Source organism: Dromiciops gliroides, chromosome 4 (genome assembly GCF_019393635.1).
Source record: "Dromiciops gliroides isolate mDroGli1 chromosome 4, mDroGli1.pri, whole genome shotgun sequence".
Lineage (NCBI taxonomy): Eukaryota > Metazoa > Chordata > Mammalia > Microbiotheria > Microbiotheriidae > Dromiciops > Dromiciops gliroides.
This window is the reverse complement of record NC_057864.1, coordinates 257,381,212-257,399,409: the sequence shown is the minus strand read 5'-3', so window position 1 is coordinate 257,399,409 and position 18,198 is coordinate 257,381,212. Positions and strand designations below refer to the sequence as shown.

General features: G+C 35.0%; 1 protein-coding gene across 2 annotated transcripts in view; it reads right to left on the bottom strand.

Annotated features, from left to right (window-relative positions):
• Positions 1-18,198, bottom strand: part of UBR2 (ubiquitin protein ligase E3 component n-recognin 2) — a 154,402-nt gene that overhangs the window by 14,100 nt on the left and 122,104 nt on the right. For both annotated transcript variants that reach the window (XM_044000706.1, XM_044000705.1), the window contains exons 27-40: positions 17,358-17,467; positions 16,964-17,044; positions 16,204-16,382; positions 14,643-14,842; positions 11,737-11,830; positions 10,188-10,349; positions 8,516-8,616; positions 5,888-5,966; positions 5,055-5,203; positions 4,730-4,785; positions 3,328-3,424; positions 2,750-2,817; positions 1,836-1,971; positions 276-366 (exon numbers count right to left, since the gene is read on the bottom strand). In XM_044000706.1, coding sequence (XP_043856641.1) covers positions 276-366; positions 1,836-1,971; positions 2,750-2,817; positions 3,328-3,424; positions 4,730-4,785; positions 5,055-5,203; positions 5,888-5,966; positions 8,516-8,616; positions 10,188-10,349; positions 11,737-11,830; positions 14,643-14,842; positions 16,204-16,382; positions 16,964-17,044; positions 17,358-17,467 — 1,603 coding nt within the window. The remainder of the gene's footprint in view (positions 1-275; positions 367-1,835; positions 1,972-2,749; positions 2,818-3,327; positions 3,425-4,729; positions 4,786-5,054; positions 5,204-5,887; positions 5,967-8,515; positions 8,617-10,187; positions 10,350-11,736; positions 11,831-14,642; positions 14,843-16,203; positions 16,383-16,963; positions 17,045-17,357; positions 17,468-18,198) is intronic.

Below are 18,198 nucleotides of genomic sequence, written 5' to 3'. Positions count from 1 at the left end.
CTGAGTTCTACTCACTTTGCCATTCACTGTTCATGCAACGACAGACAAAAAGGCTTAACTTCACTCCTTGTTCTCATTGAAAATGCAAGGTGGATGGTTCACCTACTTATATAATGGGAAGGGTCAAAAGTGCCACCTAACTGCATCCCAAGGAATTCAAATGTAGAAATAAAAAATGCTACGATACAAGCATTTACTGCGTGTCAACAACCTTTTTTTGCACAGTAAAACTCATGTAGAAGAGCAACATGCTTTCTTTGTAGTACAGATGTTACCTTCCTGCACAGTGACAAAGTGTTTTGTACAAAGCAAGCACTGCTAACTCTTCTTCACCAGTAGGATTTTCTTGGTCCATGCCATTCTCTTCTAAAAAGATAAGGAAATATTAGTATACTATATTTGCCATGAAGGTATATTGAAAATGAAACACCACCAATGAATTTTCAAATAATTATGGACACTTTATACCCTCAAATAAAGCACTTGAGAAGGGACACTTCACTTCCATACTCCCTCATCCCCCTTCTACTCTATTTCCAACAGTGAAAGAATCCTAGTCATTTAGGATGAGCAGAATCAGACAACACAAAAAAAGTCATCCTCAGTTCAATAAGCCAGGTCACCTAGGGATCAAAAAAGTTTCTGCTAGGGCAGAATGATATATTCATAAAGAAACTATTTAACTAAAGAAATGCTGATCATGACTGAACTGTCTCTCTGAGATCAGCTTTGAAAACCTGGATCTATTAGAGAAGAAATGGGTTTTGATGAGATGAGCACAGCTCTTAGGAGATAAGGGTCAAGAAAAAACTCACCTTAAAAACAAACCCTGAATATTTGCCTTGACCCCACTGGAAAACATACTGCAGTTCATTTTTAACTTTCACCTCATCTCTGAACCTGTCCTGCAGTCCTATCTTGTGTCCACTTTCTTCCACTTGAACCTGTTTCCCTCCACTGCCTCTATTTAATTACATGCTCTCTCACAAAGAATTTTGAGTGTAAGGGAGAAAATTGTCTCAAAGAACCATGAATAAATGAACTAAAAAATTACTAGTGGAATGTATTAAAAATAACAATGTATAAGATAAGTGCTAAACAGAGTAGACTAAAATTAACCTTGATAAAAACCCAAAACATTAACATGATTAATGAAGGACCTCTTTGGCTTCTGTCAAATATTTAATCTTCTGTTAAAGATGTTTGGGTGGATCAGGTCTAAATTCTTTATAAGTTCTTTCATTGAGTAAAATTGGTTCAACATATTGTATTTAAATTTGTGGTAAAAAACAGGCCTTATATGAATCATCCGTGTATTAGCAGCATAACCATTGTATTGTAAACTTTTGGGGCTTATATACACTATCCCTTCTGTACTATCGATGAGTATTTAAGATACTGACATAACTAAATGTGCTTTAAGAGACTAGGGGTGTGTGGGGTTTTTTTTGGTTGTTAAATGTTTTATTTAACAACTGAAAACTGAAAATTAATGCAACCAACTAAATTTGCTTAGTAACATTTATATTTATATTAATTTAAATGTATATGGTATCATTACAAATGAGAGTTTCTTTTTAAGGCAACAAATAAGAAAACATTCATATCTCCATAGAATTTTCTTTATATATTGGAAAAATGAATTGTTCCAATTCCAAATCACTTTATTTGCAGTTGTAATGAAAAGAATTATCCAATTATAATTTACATATTATTTACATACATATTACATACATTACATGCATATTTTTTCAGTGGTGTTTCTTAAAATGCTGTGAGATAACACAGTGTTTTCTGAAAGAAATGATCAAAAGAATGTAAGCAGAAGTCATTACCTGTACATGAGGTAAGTAAGATTTGCACAATGTGTGCCATGGTGACAAGATGGAAAATGTGAAGGTCTCCAGAGGTGAGACTAAATCCTGAAAAATCCTGACATTGCAAAGCAGGAAATGAGAGTACCAAGCTCACCTTGGGAAGAGATATAATATATTTAGTATCAAGATGTGTTCACCAAACTTTCTTCCTCTAATTTTTAAAAAAATTATGAGTTTGACAGTCATCAACAGCCATGAACATTTTCATAGATAAAAGGACAGAAAAAAGGATTATCTATGAAATAGGGACTCTACTGTGTACTACTTGTTTTTATTTTAAATTTTCCTTCACTTTCTTTAACCAGAGTATTTTCTAGATTTTTAAATTCTACAATCTAATATTCATCATCTGATCAAATGATCTTTATTGGAGAACACAAATTGGAATTCTCACTTATCACCTAAGAACCAAAAGATTTGAGACAAACATTCTGTCCTAAATCATTGAGTTTGTCCTACAGCTTCCCCAACACAATAAAAACTATACACATTATTTCATTTATTCTCACAACTACGCTGCGAATTAGGTAGAGTGGATGTTAACTTATGTATCAGATAGGTAGCGGAAGCCCAGAAAAGTCAAGTCACCCGCTCAAGTCACAGCGTGTATTTTAGTCCTAGAGGCTGACTCAGAACTAGAACTCAAGTGTCCTGATGTCTACAACTAGAACTCTTTCAACTAGAAAAATTCTCTTTCTCAGTACTTTCTGTTTTGGCATTCCCAAAAGAGACTTCATACACTAAAATAAAATCTAAAATAGTAACAATTACAAGAGATAATCCTTCCCCACCTACCACCATATCTGCTCCTCATCAAACTGATTATATGAGTAACCCAGCTCTATAGAAAGGAATATCATGAACACACTTACCAATAAATGAAACATGTCAATATCTAATATGCATGGAAGATTTCCATATTTCTCATTAGGCACCAGTGCTGAATATTAAAAACAAAAATAAATTAGTAAACATTATATAAATTAATTCATATAGATCATATATAGCAACAACAGGCTGACATTCATTTTAAAATTAAAAAAATTATATAAATCTAGTTTTTTACAAGATACAAATGAATCTGTAATTAAGAACTTATAAAAAGAACTGAGTTCATTTTGAAAGGTATACATGTTCAAATATTGTTTCAGGGCTTGCTCTATTTTTTGAAAAGTGTGCTAACTATGAAAAATTATTTTACTAAGTAAAATGCATATTATATTATTTTTATACTCATTATTTAACAAAAGGACTTCAATATATTAAAACTTACATGCAGGGGCGGCTAGGTGGCGCAGTGGATAAAGCACCGGCCCTGGATTCAGGAGTACCTGAGTTCAAATCCGGCCTCAGACACTTGACACTTACTAGCTGTGTGACCCTGGGCAAGTCACTTAACCCCCATCGCCCCACAAAAAAACAAACAAACAAACAAAACAAAAAAACTTACATGCAAAAAGTCTACAAAAATGTTCCTGCACCACTGAAAATGATGCTGCCGTCCAATGTGCAGCTGCAAATCTTGTTAATGACTTGAGACAGTCGTCCTGAAATGTGAAAACCGAAATAAGAAAAAACTGCTACAGATGAATTATTTCTATTCCTTCAGAGACAACTATTTAAAACGTAGAATGGAGAATTCTATTCTATTTGGGAATCACTAGAGTAAATTCATATTATATTCTAGCCTTTTGATTTGTCCTAAGAAGGTAATATCTCCTATAAAGTTACATTTATGCATTATATTATACATTTATACATTACATCATACAAATGGTTTAGCATAGATAATGTCTTGATTGTGACTTGGATGAACAGAATTGTGTCTCTGACACCCTGAAGGACTTTAGTGTTACACACACACACACACACACACACACACACACACACACACACACACACACACACACACACAAATGGGGGTGTGGGGAGGCCTTCCCCAATGGATAATAGTAAGTTAAGGGGAGGTAAACTTAGCTCAGTCAGAGAAAACACAGACTTCTAAGGGAGTTATAAAAAAGTATTGTTATAGGGCAGCTAATTAGTGCTGGGCTTAAGAGTCAGGAAGACTCAACTATCTATTGAGTTCAAATCTGGTCTCAGATACTTACTAGCTGTGTGACCCTGAATAAGTGACTTAACCTTGTTTGCCTCACTTTCCTCATCTGCAAAATGATCTGGAAAATGAAATGGCAAAACCCTCTAGTATCTTTGCCAAGAAAACCCCAAATGGAGTCATGAAAAGTTGGACATAACTGAAAAAACTGAAAAGTGACAACTGTGGAAAAACAAGAGACTACACTTAGGAAGGCCACTCTGAAGTTTAAAAGATTGAAAGACATCTGCCAAACACTTCACCTAAAGCTGGCTGAATCAACTAGATTTTTTTTTTTTAATCCATCCAATTTATCTCTAATTGCTCATTGTTTCCACTTCTCATTTCCAGAAATAAAACTGCATTGTTCTACTCAAGACAACTCACTCTTAGTTGTAGGAGTTTAAGAGATACAAGAATGTGACAAGATAGGAACAATATCTCTGATGCTATAATTATTTTTTCAAGTCCCCAAAGGTAAGAGTGAGAACAAGGAACATCAGCCAGTTTGGTGTGTTCACAGCAGAAATTCAACATATGCTGACTGATGAAGCCTACTTTAAGTCTTCGTGATAAGTAAATGAAATAATTTTAAGTACCATAAGAGAACAAATTTTAATGTGAAGATGGTGAACTCAGACATAAGTGGTTATTTCATAATTAAAAAAACGAAACAAAGAGCTGAACAAACTAAACAAGAGCTGAAACTTACCCTATGTATAAATTTCATAGAATCAAGGGCAATATGAGATCTTACCTGTCGGCAAGGCAAATGACCAAATAATGGTTTCTCTTCATCATTTAATATTCTTTCTATAGAAAACAACATAATGGTCAAATTTAGGTGCTAGAATTTTTAAGTCAGTTCACTGTAATATATTACTATTGAAGAGCTAAAACTGAAACCATGTTACTTTTCTACCATAATTAGTCACAGGCCCCAAGATGAGATTTTTAAAAATGTTCATTCATAATTTACAATTTGTCAATCTGGATACTACTTCTCAGGTAGTTCTACATCTTTAATTTACATTATTATAAATTCTGACTTACAGTGGGCCTTACAGAGGTCAACTGCTTACCTATGGTTTGAATAGTATATGCACAGCTACCCCAACACATTATGGGGACACGGGGATCCTCTTCATTGGGATGAACCTTTAGTCCCACTTTGTAAGTGGCTGTTCCAAATGTTGTCAGCATTTCTTTAATACTTTCAGAATATGGGTTCCTGAGATGGACAAGTATGGGGTTAGTTCTAAAACACTGTAAACTCACATTAATTTGAAAGCAAGTTGTTTTGGATATTATTCCCTCTGTTTGGTATGTGTTCAATATGTAAGTTTTTAAGTGTTTTAAGATGTTGCTTTTCACAATGGACTTCACATATGTAAATGTAAATCAGCTATTTATATCTTTGTTGTGAGAGGGGAAAAACACATGAACCAGAATCATACTACAATGTTTAACTTTAAAAACACAGGAGTGCATTGAGGAACTTTATGGTTTACCAAGTAAGCCTTACTAAAAGTGGGCAGTACAAAAAGTAGATGTGTATCTACTGCATAAGATCTAAATTAACTATAGTACCCAAAGGGAATATAATATTTTTGTGTAGTAACAAACCACCAATATAAGAATATAGAGAAACATGGAAAGATTCCTATGAAATGACCCAAAATGAAGTAAGCAGTATTTGGAAAACAATATATACAATGAAAACAACATAAATGGAATAAACAAAGAAGCAAGTGAATACTATCTAATAATGATAATAACCGAGATGGACTCTGAAGAAGAGATGAGAAAATACACCTCCTTTCTTTCAATGAAAAGGTGGGAGGCCTCTGGTGTGAAACACAGCCTATACTTTCAGATTCAGCTAATTGTGCTAACTTAAGATAATAGGACTTACTTCGGTCGAAAATCGGGTCGAAATCCTTCAGGGAGTTGTAGTTCAATCATACTTTCTATATTTTCAGAAGATAGAGTTCCTATAAGAAAAGTCACATATTATATATTTATATACACACGCTTCTTGTTGACTAAACTTTGGAGAATAAGTCTTTGTTTTGCACCCTTGCATGAATTGTAAAGTTTATTGAGAAGTGATGTTTTTAGTTTGTTGACATTAGACTGTTTTCTAAGGCTTTCTCACAACAAAAGAGGATTCCCAAACAAGATAGCAAAACATTTTCTTCAAGCTTCTCTGATGGGGCACATTTGCTGCCCAACAATTCAGTTGGTCAAAATTCTTTCTTATCAGTGGAAAGTAGGGACAGGGCATACACTCCAACTTTGTCATCTGTGAACTTATGAAGACCTGCCTGCCTTGCATGGTCAACATCCATTTTGTAATGTATTCCACTAACTTGGAAAGAGCCATTATTCACACCAGAATGGTATGATTTTCCAAAGATAAATAGTAAAAGGATTTATTTCGCCTCATACTTAAAGGGCCTTGCATACAAATTACACATAATGGTGTAATAAAAGAAATGCAGGAACATCTCAGTAGTGAGCTGACCATGAAGATAACTAGAGGTAATTTTCCTATAAAGTATATAATAATTTTTTTAAAAAGTCTGCTTAGGGGCGGCTAGGTGGCGCAGTGGATAAAGCACCGGCCCTGGATTCAGGAGTACCTGAGTTCAAATCCGGACCTCAGACACTTGACACTAGCTGTGTGACCCTGGGCAAGTCACTTAACCCCCATTGCCCCGCCCCCCCCCCAAGTCTGCTTATATCAAAACAAGGCCTCCTATTCACACCCACACAGAGATTACTCAAATCACTAAAAATATTTTTCTGTTTCTTAAAAGCAATGATAGGTCAAAGAAGCTACAGATACAATCCTAGAAATTCTATGTAAATTAATCTCTAATAATTGGGGCATCAAATGCGAAGCTTCCCTTTCTTCTTAAACCCCTCTCTGGAATAAATAAGAAATGCCAGCTAATATAATAACAATTTGCTGAATAATCCTAAAGACTCTTGAAGCTGGGAGGGCTAGACAATATGATATTGGACTGCATAATGGGATCCCAAAAGGATTCAAACAGGTTGAAATAATGGCTTAAATTTAATAAAATGAAGTTTAATTTAAGGGATGGATACATTTAAGGGCTAAATGTAAAATGTTACAAAAAATCAACCATACAAGTACAAGATGGAGAAGATATAGTTAGGTGGTAATTTATATGAAAGATACTTTAGAGGGGTAAAGTTCAGTGAATTAACAATATGATGTGGCAGTTAAACTAGTATATTCATATATTCTTAGGCTGCATTAATATGTGTGTGTATGTGAGTCTGTACACACAGAATATAATGTAACAGACAAGAATTCCATTTTACTGGCCAGACATTTTGAGCACTAAGTCCAGTTCCAATTGTCACTTTTCAGGAAGGACACCGATTAGGTGATACATGTCTACAGGAAAACAATCAGGATGATGATGAGGACCTGAGTTCTTTTCACCCAAGGTCAGGCCAAAGTAACTGGGGCTGCATAACCTGGAGAAGAGAAAAACTGGAAGGGAAAGGCACTGTCTTCAAATACTAGGAGAGCTTCCACATGGAAAGACTGTTTTGAGTCCAGAAGGCAGAACTAGATTCAATGGCTGAAAGGTGCAATGAAAAGAAGGCTACATTTGCAGTCTGAGGATTTCAGTTCGAATCCTAGATATTTTACTTACTACCTTTGAGACCTTGGGAAAATCATTATACCTACTTTCCCAGTTTCCTGAGATGTAAAAGAGGGCACTGGACTAGATAACTTTTTCCAAAGTCTCTTCTAACTCTAATTGATTCTCCGATCCTAAGGTACAAAGAGAGATTTCAGCTGGATATAAAGAAAGCCTATAACAATTATTAAAAAATAGAACATTTGTCTCAGGAGGTGGTTGTTATTGCTGCCATTATCATCATCACAATCATCTTTTTTGTGATCACTTTGACGTTCTGATGCCACATATGGGCAGACCTTAGAAGGCAAGGAGGGAGGGGAAGAGAGGTTGGGCTAAGCTGTTTTGCTTCCTTAAACACGGATACAAATTTGTTCCTATTTCTTGATGATGAAACAGTACCAGTAATAATGTAACCAGCTGATCTGTTAATAACTGACTTTAAACAGCTCTTTAAAAACTCTGCAGAGTGCTTTACAACATTATCTCATTTCAAAACAATCCAGTGAGTAGGTACAATAAGTATCATTTCCATCATACAAATGAGGGTTAAGAGGGACTTTCCATTATCACACACAGATTCCAAGTCCAGTGCTCTCTACACTATTTCATGATGGCATCTCTCTAATTGGTGTTATTGCTAGAACACAAAAAATTAACTTTTCTATCAGTTAGTACTCTGAAAAGGAGAAGCTTATTACCATTTTTGCTGTAAGTGTCACATGTTCATGTGTGTGTTTTGAATTAATAAGGAACTAGATAGCAAAGCTGACAGTACTAAGTGAAATGGTGACATGGAGGATTTTATAATTAAAACAATAACCTAACCCTAGAGGGAAAATGAAATCGGAACTTACTAAAAGCACTTTCTTCTTTCTGAAGGGTCTGCAGTGTTTTTATTTGCTGAGATACCGTTGTAATCCACTGAACAAGATCTGGTTGGTCAGTAAAATCTAGCCTGTCAGAAATGATAAGCAGTATTCAAAAACAAGCAAGAGTAAGTTACAAAATATAATCACATATATATACATTTCAATTCTTTCAACTAATTATAAGGGAAAAATCATATTTGAGTTAGTAAATTAAAAAATCATATACAAATGCTTTCAAAACAAAACTGCTATTTATCAGTCTGTTATTCATAAAAAAAAATAAATCAGCACGTTTGTCTTTGTTTTTTAAAAGAATTTTAAACTTTAAAGCATCAACCACTCCTAACTAAGCTATCTATATAAAAAAGAAAAAAAAACCAAGACCACTATATTTGAATTATGTATAACTCAAAATCATATTTTACAGATAAAGGTAAAATAGATTTACTAGAGAACTATTCATTAACAACAAGGTATAATAAATCAAGTCCTTGTACTATAAGAAACAATTTAGCATTGTTTTCTCACAATAGTTCACTTTTCACCACACAATTGTCAATAATAGACCATACATCATCCCTTTCCTTCAAAATAAAATATGTAATGAGAGAAAAAGAATCCAATATTCAACCACATGAGAATCTAATTTAAATAACATCTCTTCAGTGTTATAGGTTCTACTACACAATAACAAGTTTCCAATGTAGTTCTCTAAAATTTTTCATCTTTGTCTTTGATATCCTTCATCCAAAAACCAGATTCATTTTAACATCATACTACCTTTCAATATTTAAAAACTCAGACCTTGAAATTAAACTTAAGGTTAAAAAACCTCATTCCTTTTCCTTTACTCCTTAATAATCTTGATATTATAGTTACATGAACAGTGGTGTAAAGCCTAAAATTCTGACTGTGATGTCTGAAAATCTAATGTGTGGTCACCATAAATTAGAAGCTTTAGCACCAGTCTTTGGGCATTAAACATTTATTAAAGTATATTAGGGTTTAATAAAGAGAACATGTGGAGAAAGAGGTCCCCAACTCCTGGAGGTACTTAAAAAACCCAATGTTCCACTTGCTAAAATAGACTGCAGTGTGTCCAATTTGAAGCCTCTAAGCTAAATTATAAAGAGTTCAGAGGAAAATAATGAAAAAATTGGACATGTGATATAGGTTCTTTTTTTTTTTTTGGTAAGGCAATTGGGGCTAAGTCACTTGCCCAGGGTCACACAGTTAGTAAGTGTGTAAAGTGTCTGAGGTCAGATTTGAACTCAGGTCCTCCTGAATCCAGGGCCAGTGCTCTATCCACTGTGCCACCTAGCTGTCCCTATGATATAGGTTCTTTAGTGTTTAGAGGACAAGGTTATAAAGGGACTTAATTTTCAAATATAAGGTTTTTAAGAATCTCTGTACAATGTGGAGGCAATTGTGAGCAGTGATTATAATTCTCATCACATTCTTCACGGAAATGGAAAATATACTGTATGGATTTATTCTAAGAAATGACCAATAGAAGTTTGAAGAATTCTTTGAAAACATTAAACAGAGGCACATATTATCTGGCCCTAATTTTTACAAATGTAGATGGATGATTAATCTGCCATTATTTCAAATGCATATTCTCACTTCATTAATGAGGTATTATAAACTAGAGTACCTGTTATTTATGCTTCTTGGAGGCAGAAGAAGAGGAATAACAGTATTGCTTAAACATTCACAAAGTGGACAAAGGAATTCTCCATTTTCTACATCATAGCTTGTGTGCACACGTAATCTCTGTTGTCTTCTTTGTTCCTTTGCTTGTACAGCATCAAAATACCTTTAAAACAGGAGATTTAAGTATTAATGAAACTGTTAGGTCCTTCAACAAAATTCAGACTTTTAACTATTGTTCATACATTTAACTATCATATAAGTCTATAGTTTCCACAAAAGATCCAGCTCTGGTGCCAACTAGCCATGTAACTTTGGGCAAGTGCAACATTTCTAGGCCTAATTCTCATCCGTAAAAAAAAGGTGTTTAGCTAGATAACCTGTAAGGTTGATCCTAGCTTTTCTGTTCTGTGATCCACAAGTAACAATCCAGAACAGAGATGAAACTTTGAGAATCATAGGTTTTACTCCACTGCTCAACAAAGATTTGACAGCAGGAAATTATATTGCATTACTAAAAAACCCCATATTTGCTAGAATCCTGTGAAATATTTAATACAGTTATCAAAGCAAATAAATAATGTATTTTGCAAAGAGGTATAATTATCTTGGTTTCTTATGCAATGCTTTCCCCAAGTTTTATAACCAGCATGCATATATTAGTGTTTAGAGTATGAGAGAATTTTATATATTAGTGGACGTAAACTTTTATTCATCTGAATGAAATTTTCTTCACACCATCCCAAAAGATTTCTATTGACAAACAGTAAGAGATATCTACACTAGATTTAATAACCTCCCCACTTTTGTATAAAAACTGTAATAAAATATTTCTATGTTCACAATGGTCAAATAATCCCATATTATATGAACTTAGAGAAGAGGGTATAAAATAGTGGCATAAGTAGTAAAGATGATCCAGGGCTATGATATTCTTTCCTTATTTCCTGAGAATTTTAGTTGGCTTGAGGAAACTCAATAGAACCCCATGGCTGGCTTAAGCCCTACTCTATACAAACTGGCATGGTCAAAGTAGTGATAACACTAGGGCAGAGCCCAATCGGGAGGTCCTTTTTAATTAGCAGCAGTGAGCCATGATAGCCTTAGGAAATAAGTAGGTAGTACTGCTTCCTTAGGAACCAAGACTATATAAATTGTACCTAAAGACAGAAAAGATACCATTCGCCAAGCATGAGGCCAACTCTCACCCTTCCTGGAGCTGAATTCACTATTAAGATCTTCCTTTCCCAGTTATAGTATTTAATATTTGTCACTATGCAGTATCTTCCTTAGAAGGGAAAAAAGGGTTATATTTACTTGCAATGCCACATTGTTTATATGTATGTATCTACACAGTTTCATGAATATTTGTAAATCATCACTTTTATCATCAATAAATAGGGTACATCAACTTTATAATTTGTCTAATAGTGATAAGGTATTTGTCTTCACAATTATGGAGTTCTTTTTTCTTGTACTGAACTTCCTTTAATTGCTTAAAAGTTCAATTTTGAGAATTGAAATAATGTTAACATTTACTAATTAGCAATTACCTTTGCCAACAATGGGCATGCATTATGTGCCCGCAGCTACCAGTGTGTGTTCCACAGGCCAAGTCAGGATTCATGAATAATGGATCATATTTTTCTATACAAAAAGAAAAAAAATGTTCTCCACATGAAAAATGTGCTCCCAAAAGTTCGATTTCAATTCTCCATCATGGCTTAAAGATGACTCTAGGTTCTCAAAGGCTAAATCAATCAACAAGCATTTATTAAACACCTACTATGTGTCAAGTCCTTTTCTAATGATAGACAAAAAAGTAATAATCTCTGGCTTCAAAGAACTTACATTCTATCAGGGGGGTGGGGGGTAGAAACAACATACAATAAGTAAATACAAAATACATATACTATAATGCAGGATAATTTTGATCAAGAGGCACTGACATCTGGCAGGGGGAGGAGAATCAGGCAAGGCCTCATGCCAGTTACGGCTTTAGGAAAATCATTTTTGCAGGTGTGTGAAGGATGGATAAAAGTAGGGAATCTGATTTGAAGGCCAAAGCAAGAGTCCAGGTGAGAGGTGAGAAGGGGATGAAATACAGTGGTAGTTGTGTGAATGAATAGATATAAGAGATGATACAGGGAAAGAAAGGGCAAAATTTTGCAAATGAATGATTATGTGGGGTGAGTGAGAAGTTGAGGGTGACAATAAGGTTTTGTACCTCAATGACTGGAAGGATGCTGGCCCCCTGAACTGTAAAATGGAAATTCTGAAGCTGGATGGGCATAAAGATGCTGTTTTTTGTTATGCTATTTGAGATATGGGTGAGACATACAGTTCAAAATGGCTAGTAGGCAGTTGGTGATGCCAGACTAAAGTTCAGAAGAAAGACTAAGAATGGGTATATAGGTCTGGGAATCTCATCTGCATAGAGATGATGAGATTATCAAGTGAGAAATATAGAGAGAAATGAAAAGGCCTAGGACAAAGCCTTGGAGAACACTCACAGTAGATGTGTCATACCTTAAGATCTATCAAAAAATAGGAGGAAAACCAAGAAAGCAGGATCGCAAAAACACTAAGAGAGACTATTCAGAAAGAGAATGTGGTTAACGGTTTCAAATACTGCAGAGAGGGTGAAGGATGGGGACTAAGAAAATACCATTAAATTTGTGGGGAGAACAGCTTCAATTCTGTGATGAGGCTGGAAGTCAGATTGTAAGGAGCTGAAAAGTGAAAGCAAGAAGAGTATGTTGCTTTTCCTAGGGCTTTGAGGAGAGATGTGGGGATGACATAGCTTGGGGGATGGTAGAATCAAATGAAGTTTTTTGTAATTTTAAAGATGAAGGAGACTCTACTTGAGCATGCTTGTGGACAATAGGGAATTGGTGAGTAGAAAAGGAGTGCAACTGGTGGCAGAGCTGTGAACTAGTTTAACCATTCTGGAAAGCGATTTGGAACTATGCCCAAAAGACTATTAAACTGTGTATCCCCCATGAGGCAACAGTACTGATGCTAGGGCTATACCCTTATAGAGCTCAAAGAAAGAGAAAAAGGACCTGCATGTACCAAAATATTTATAGCAGGTCTTTTTGTGTTGGCAAAGAATTGGAAATTGAGAAGATGCTCATCGATTGGGGAATGGCCGAACAAGTTGTAGTATATGATTGTGATAACATTATGTTGTAATAAATGATGAACAAGAGAGTTTCAGAAAAACATGGGAAACGTATATGAACCAGTGCAAAGTGAAGTGAGCAGAACCAGGAAAACACTTTACATAGCAGCAGGAATATTGTAAAGATAATCAACTTTGAAAGACTTAGTAACTCTGATCACCACAATGACCCATCACAATTCTATAGGAGTCATGATGAAATGTGCTATCCATCCTCCAGATAGAGAACCAAAGGACTCAGAGTACAGATTGACTGATATTTTTTCTTTCTTTTTTCCCCTCTATTTATTATTCTTTTTCTGAACATGATTAATACAGAAATTTGGTTTTTGTGACAATACATATTTGTAACAAGTTTTGTTTTTCTTGCCTTTTTCTTGGACAGGGGAGAGGAAGGGGAAAGGAGAGAATCTGGAAGTGAAAACAAAAGAATAAAAAATTCTGTGTTCCAAAATAAAAGGAAAAGGAGTGCAAGCTCTGGCAAGCAGGTCCTCTGAAAATGGAAAGAATTACTGTCTGGCCTTAGGGATAGAGTATCACTGAAGATTGGCCTGGCTTAGTTCACAAAGTCAGTCTCATCACCAGAAAGTTGATCACCAGCTGAAGAATTTATTTTGACCATAGTGACTCATGAAACTTTCTATAAGGCTCGGAGGGGATACCTATATCAATGAAATCATATATTTTTGGAATATTAATGAAGTACATAGCTTCAAGCTGTGAAAATGAATAAATACTGGCTTATTAATAAGTATTAGGATAACAATTATTTTTCCAAACTATTTAGAAAGCAGGACTTACAATTTTTTTTACAGCACTATCAAATCAATAGAGTATCCCTGAATTATCAACTAAAATTAGTACTTGGCTTTTAAATAAATTTATCATTTATCATTTGTCAAACTTGTTAGCAAGTTCAGAAGCATGGCATACCAAAAGAAGTGCCTATATCTATGCCCTTCCTCAAGCTCCTTTGTAGAGAGTGGGATACACTTAAATAACATCAGATTCCCCTAACTCATTGGATGATTTTGCTGAATTTTGTTTCTCCTTTTCTTCTTAGGAAAAAACACCAAATATTTGTTGGCTGTCTTGGAGGGGGTAGGAAGAAGGATATTGGAGAAATATAGGCAATGTGAAAACAAAATTTTTAAATAGAAATAGTAGAAAAATTTATATATATATTGTAAAATGAAAAAGGTGAATAAACAACAAGGCAAAACATGCCAAGTACTGAATTGGAATAGGATTCTGGCTATGACACAAGTGACATACCTGGATCCTGAATAAATTTATGTCTGTTTTTTGACAATACAGTTGACCGTTGAACAAATGCTGCCAGTACCATAGCCTTGTTGTCAACTTTGACCTCCTGCTCCTCTTGACACAAAATACAAGTAACAATTTGTCTCTGTTCAGTGACTTGAGTTTGTTCTGGGCCCAAGGCTATAAGGGCGCTATCTGAAATCATAGGACTAAAATAAAGAGAAAGTCATGAATACATGGTTAATTACATTAGAATGAATGACTCTGAGACATTCTGGTAATTACTAGAGTTATGTTACTTGGCATTTAAATAAATATACTTGAACTTGAACCATATCCAAACACCTACCCACAAGCTACTTGCTGACAAATCAAAATTTCAAAGATTTACACTACTCAGCAAGAGGAAAACATTCAAAAACTCTCCTAACAAGGGGAATCAGTGTATTATATAACTTCAGATTCAACGTATGCTTAAATTTTACAAGATTGAAAAATTAAAATGAAACCTGGTTCTTCTTTTTCTTTTTTTTTTTTTTAAGTGAGGCAATTGGGGTTAAGTGACTTGCCCAGGGTCACACAGCTAGTAAGTGTTAAGTGTCTGAGGCCAGATTTGAACTCAGGTACTCCTGAATCCAGGGCCGGTGCTTTATCCACTGTGCCACCTAGCTTCCCCGAAACCTGGTTCTTCTTCATGAGAATTTTATCAACTCTTATTTACCCTAAATAATTGCTTGAATCCATTTCCCTTCTACATCCTGCATATTTCTTTCAGGCCCTTTTGTCCTAGACTGCCAAGTTCCTTCTGTAAGACTCTGCTTCTGGCTGTCAGAAAATTAAAGGCCTATTGTCTTTTTAAACCCTCAAATTTTGTGAATTTCTACCTAAGATAAAAAAATGGGAAAAAGAATATTATTTTAACTACAGGGCACCCTGAACTACTCAGCAATCTATTCCATCTGTTCTTTACATTATAAGTTGGTTTAAGAACATATTTTACTGTCACTATACCATCCCTAGAAGCAAAATTTCATTAAAGTCCTATGGGGCCTTTGGATAAAAGTAGGAATGTTTTTTTTCTGTATCAAAACTGTGGTTAGGGAATGAAATAAAATTCCTTCTAATGAAATTCCTTCTAATATACTATTCTTCTGGCACCTTTACAACAAATTCCTAGATAGGAGTAGGGACAGAGCATTTCATAAAGTTTAAACTAAGGACGATTAGACAGAGATGTCAAATATTTTGGATTGAGAGCAATAGGCAGGAGGAAAGAATTTATACAAAAATCTATTTTTAAAAACTAATCAAATCTAAGTTTTTTAAATGCTCAATTAAAACATGAAATATCTGAATTACCTAAGTCTAGAAATGAAAGGGCATAGCATAGTGGAGAGAGAGAGTCAGATATGAAGACAAGAAGCTCTGGGTTCAGGCCTTGCCTTTGATACTTCCAAGTTCTGTGTGTGTGTGTGTGTGTGTATGACCAAGCAGTTCAACTCTACAATTTATGTTATAGATGAGGTACTCATCAACCCATCCCCATAAAAAGCTAGAAACATTTCTTTACCTGTTATCAAGAACAGTGGATGTAGAAGCATCCAGTTCTAACGTTTGCTGAAAAAGTTCTTTGTTTTCATCTATGAAGTGTCTTTGCATTTCAGACATTTGAGCCATGATCTTTTCTCTCCGAAGCCTGGCTATTTCAGCTTTTCTCTTCCTTTCAGCTTTGTCTTTATCCTTTGAGCTCTGAAATGAAACTCAATTAGGCATTTTGAAAGCTTAATGATTAGACTTAAATTCTATACTACTTATATCTTCCTAGTTTGAGTGAAGGTTAGAGATCTTTCTACCATTAAGCTTAAAATATAAGATAGTATTACTTATCCCTATGTAACGATTGGAATGACGCCACCTGCTGGAGAGCTACTGTAGGAAAGCTCAGTCATGAGGAGAAGGCGTCTGAGGACAAGCCATGTGGTCAGTTCCTTGGTGTCAGGTGAGTACTGTCTATTAAAGCTACCAGCCAATCAACTTGAGGAGCCTCCCATTTCTGGGAGGAGGACATGAAGTAGGAAGTGGACGTTGGTGGAGGGCTTCTTCCTCTTTTGGTTCCTGACCTCACCATGGCGGGTTGGATGATGGGGTCTCTTAGAAATAGTTAGATTTTTACCTTTCTCTCTGATCCTAATGCTCTTTAATAAATACTTAAACACTTAAATACTCTTGTTAAAGTTTGTAATTTACTGGCGACCACTCATTAGATTTTAGATAGTATAGCTAGAATTTTAGCCCCTTATACCTATATACTATCAACAACCATAGTTTACCTCTTCCATTATTGTTCCTTCTGCCTCAGCCACAGGACTGCTGGAAGAACTTTCTCTTATCTTCTTAATGGCATTAAAAGTCTATTTTTTAAAAAAGAAAGAAAATAGAAATGAAATCCTTTCCCAAAGAGACAAAGAATTCCTGCTGGAGCTGGGATTTAAACTTAGGTTTTTTTGCATCCAAGTCCAGCATACTTTCAATATACCACATTTCTCTTCCCTAATTCTTTTGTTTAAATATTTTATATTTGTAACCCCAGTGCTCAGCATAGCGTCTGGAACATAAGAAGTGATTTTTTGTTCATTCATTCGTTCGTTCGTTCATTCATTCATTCATAAGCAGTCAATACATGCTACCCATGAAAAATGCTACCAATAATGTAGGGAGTTTTACCTTCAATATCCATCTAATCATGTCTTTGTGAACTTCCAAGTAGGGGGCATTTTGTAGTGTTTCTAGCATAGCTAGAATGCTAGGTGTATTGATGGGTGTATCACCAGGTTCTAAGAAAAATAAGCAAAAGAGAAGAGGAAAGCTGATAAATGTTGTTTATAACTGTATCCTTTATGCCTGGCATTATTAATGTTGTTAATAGTAATAACAATAATATTACAACAGAGTTGTGACGTCAGTGATATGGGTACTCTCCCACAATAGCAGAAATCACAATTTATCCATACCTTCTCATTTCACACAACTCTTGTGTATGGGTCTTTCTGTAACTCTACCACATTAAGTCTACCCTCTGTACTAGTGTAGGCCTTCCTATACTGCAAGGGTACTGAAGGAGCACATGGGTTATTCCTCTTTATATAAGTAACTGACCTCCTTTTCTGGGCATACATTTCTCTGACAATATCTTTTACACAGATTCTCTTTTGTCATTCTTCATTGGTAATATGCTATCACCTATTACATGAACCATATGTCTTTCCATGGTTTTGTGTGTGACCTGCAACTTTAAATCTTCAGGGAAGACTTTCTATATCTCATAGCCATAAAGGATCAATGGAAAAATACTGGCATTTGTTAAAAAAAGATGGATTCTTTGGAGTCATAAAAAGTACTGTGCATTTCCCAAATGTACACTTTTCTCTTCCTTATCAATTCAGGGACGAGTCCAATGTCCAACTACATTGTTTATCTAAAGAAAATGTACTTAGTCCTATGGGCAGCACATTCAACGGCAAACCATAGTATGGATAATAGGCATTCTCAATCTGTTTGGTTTTTC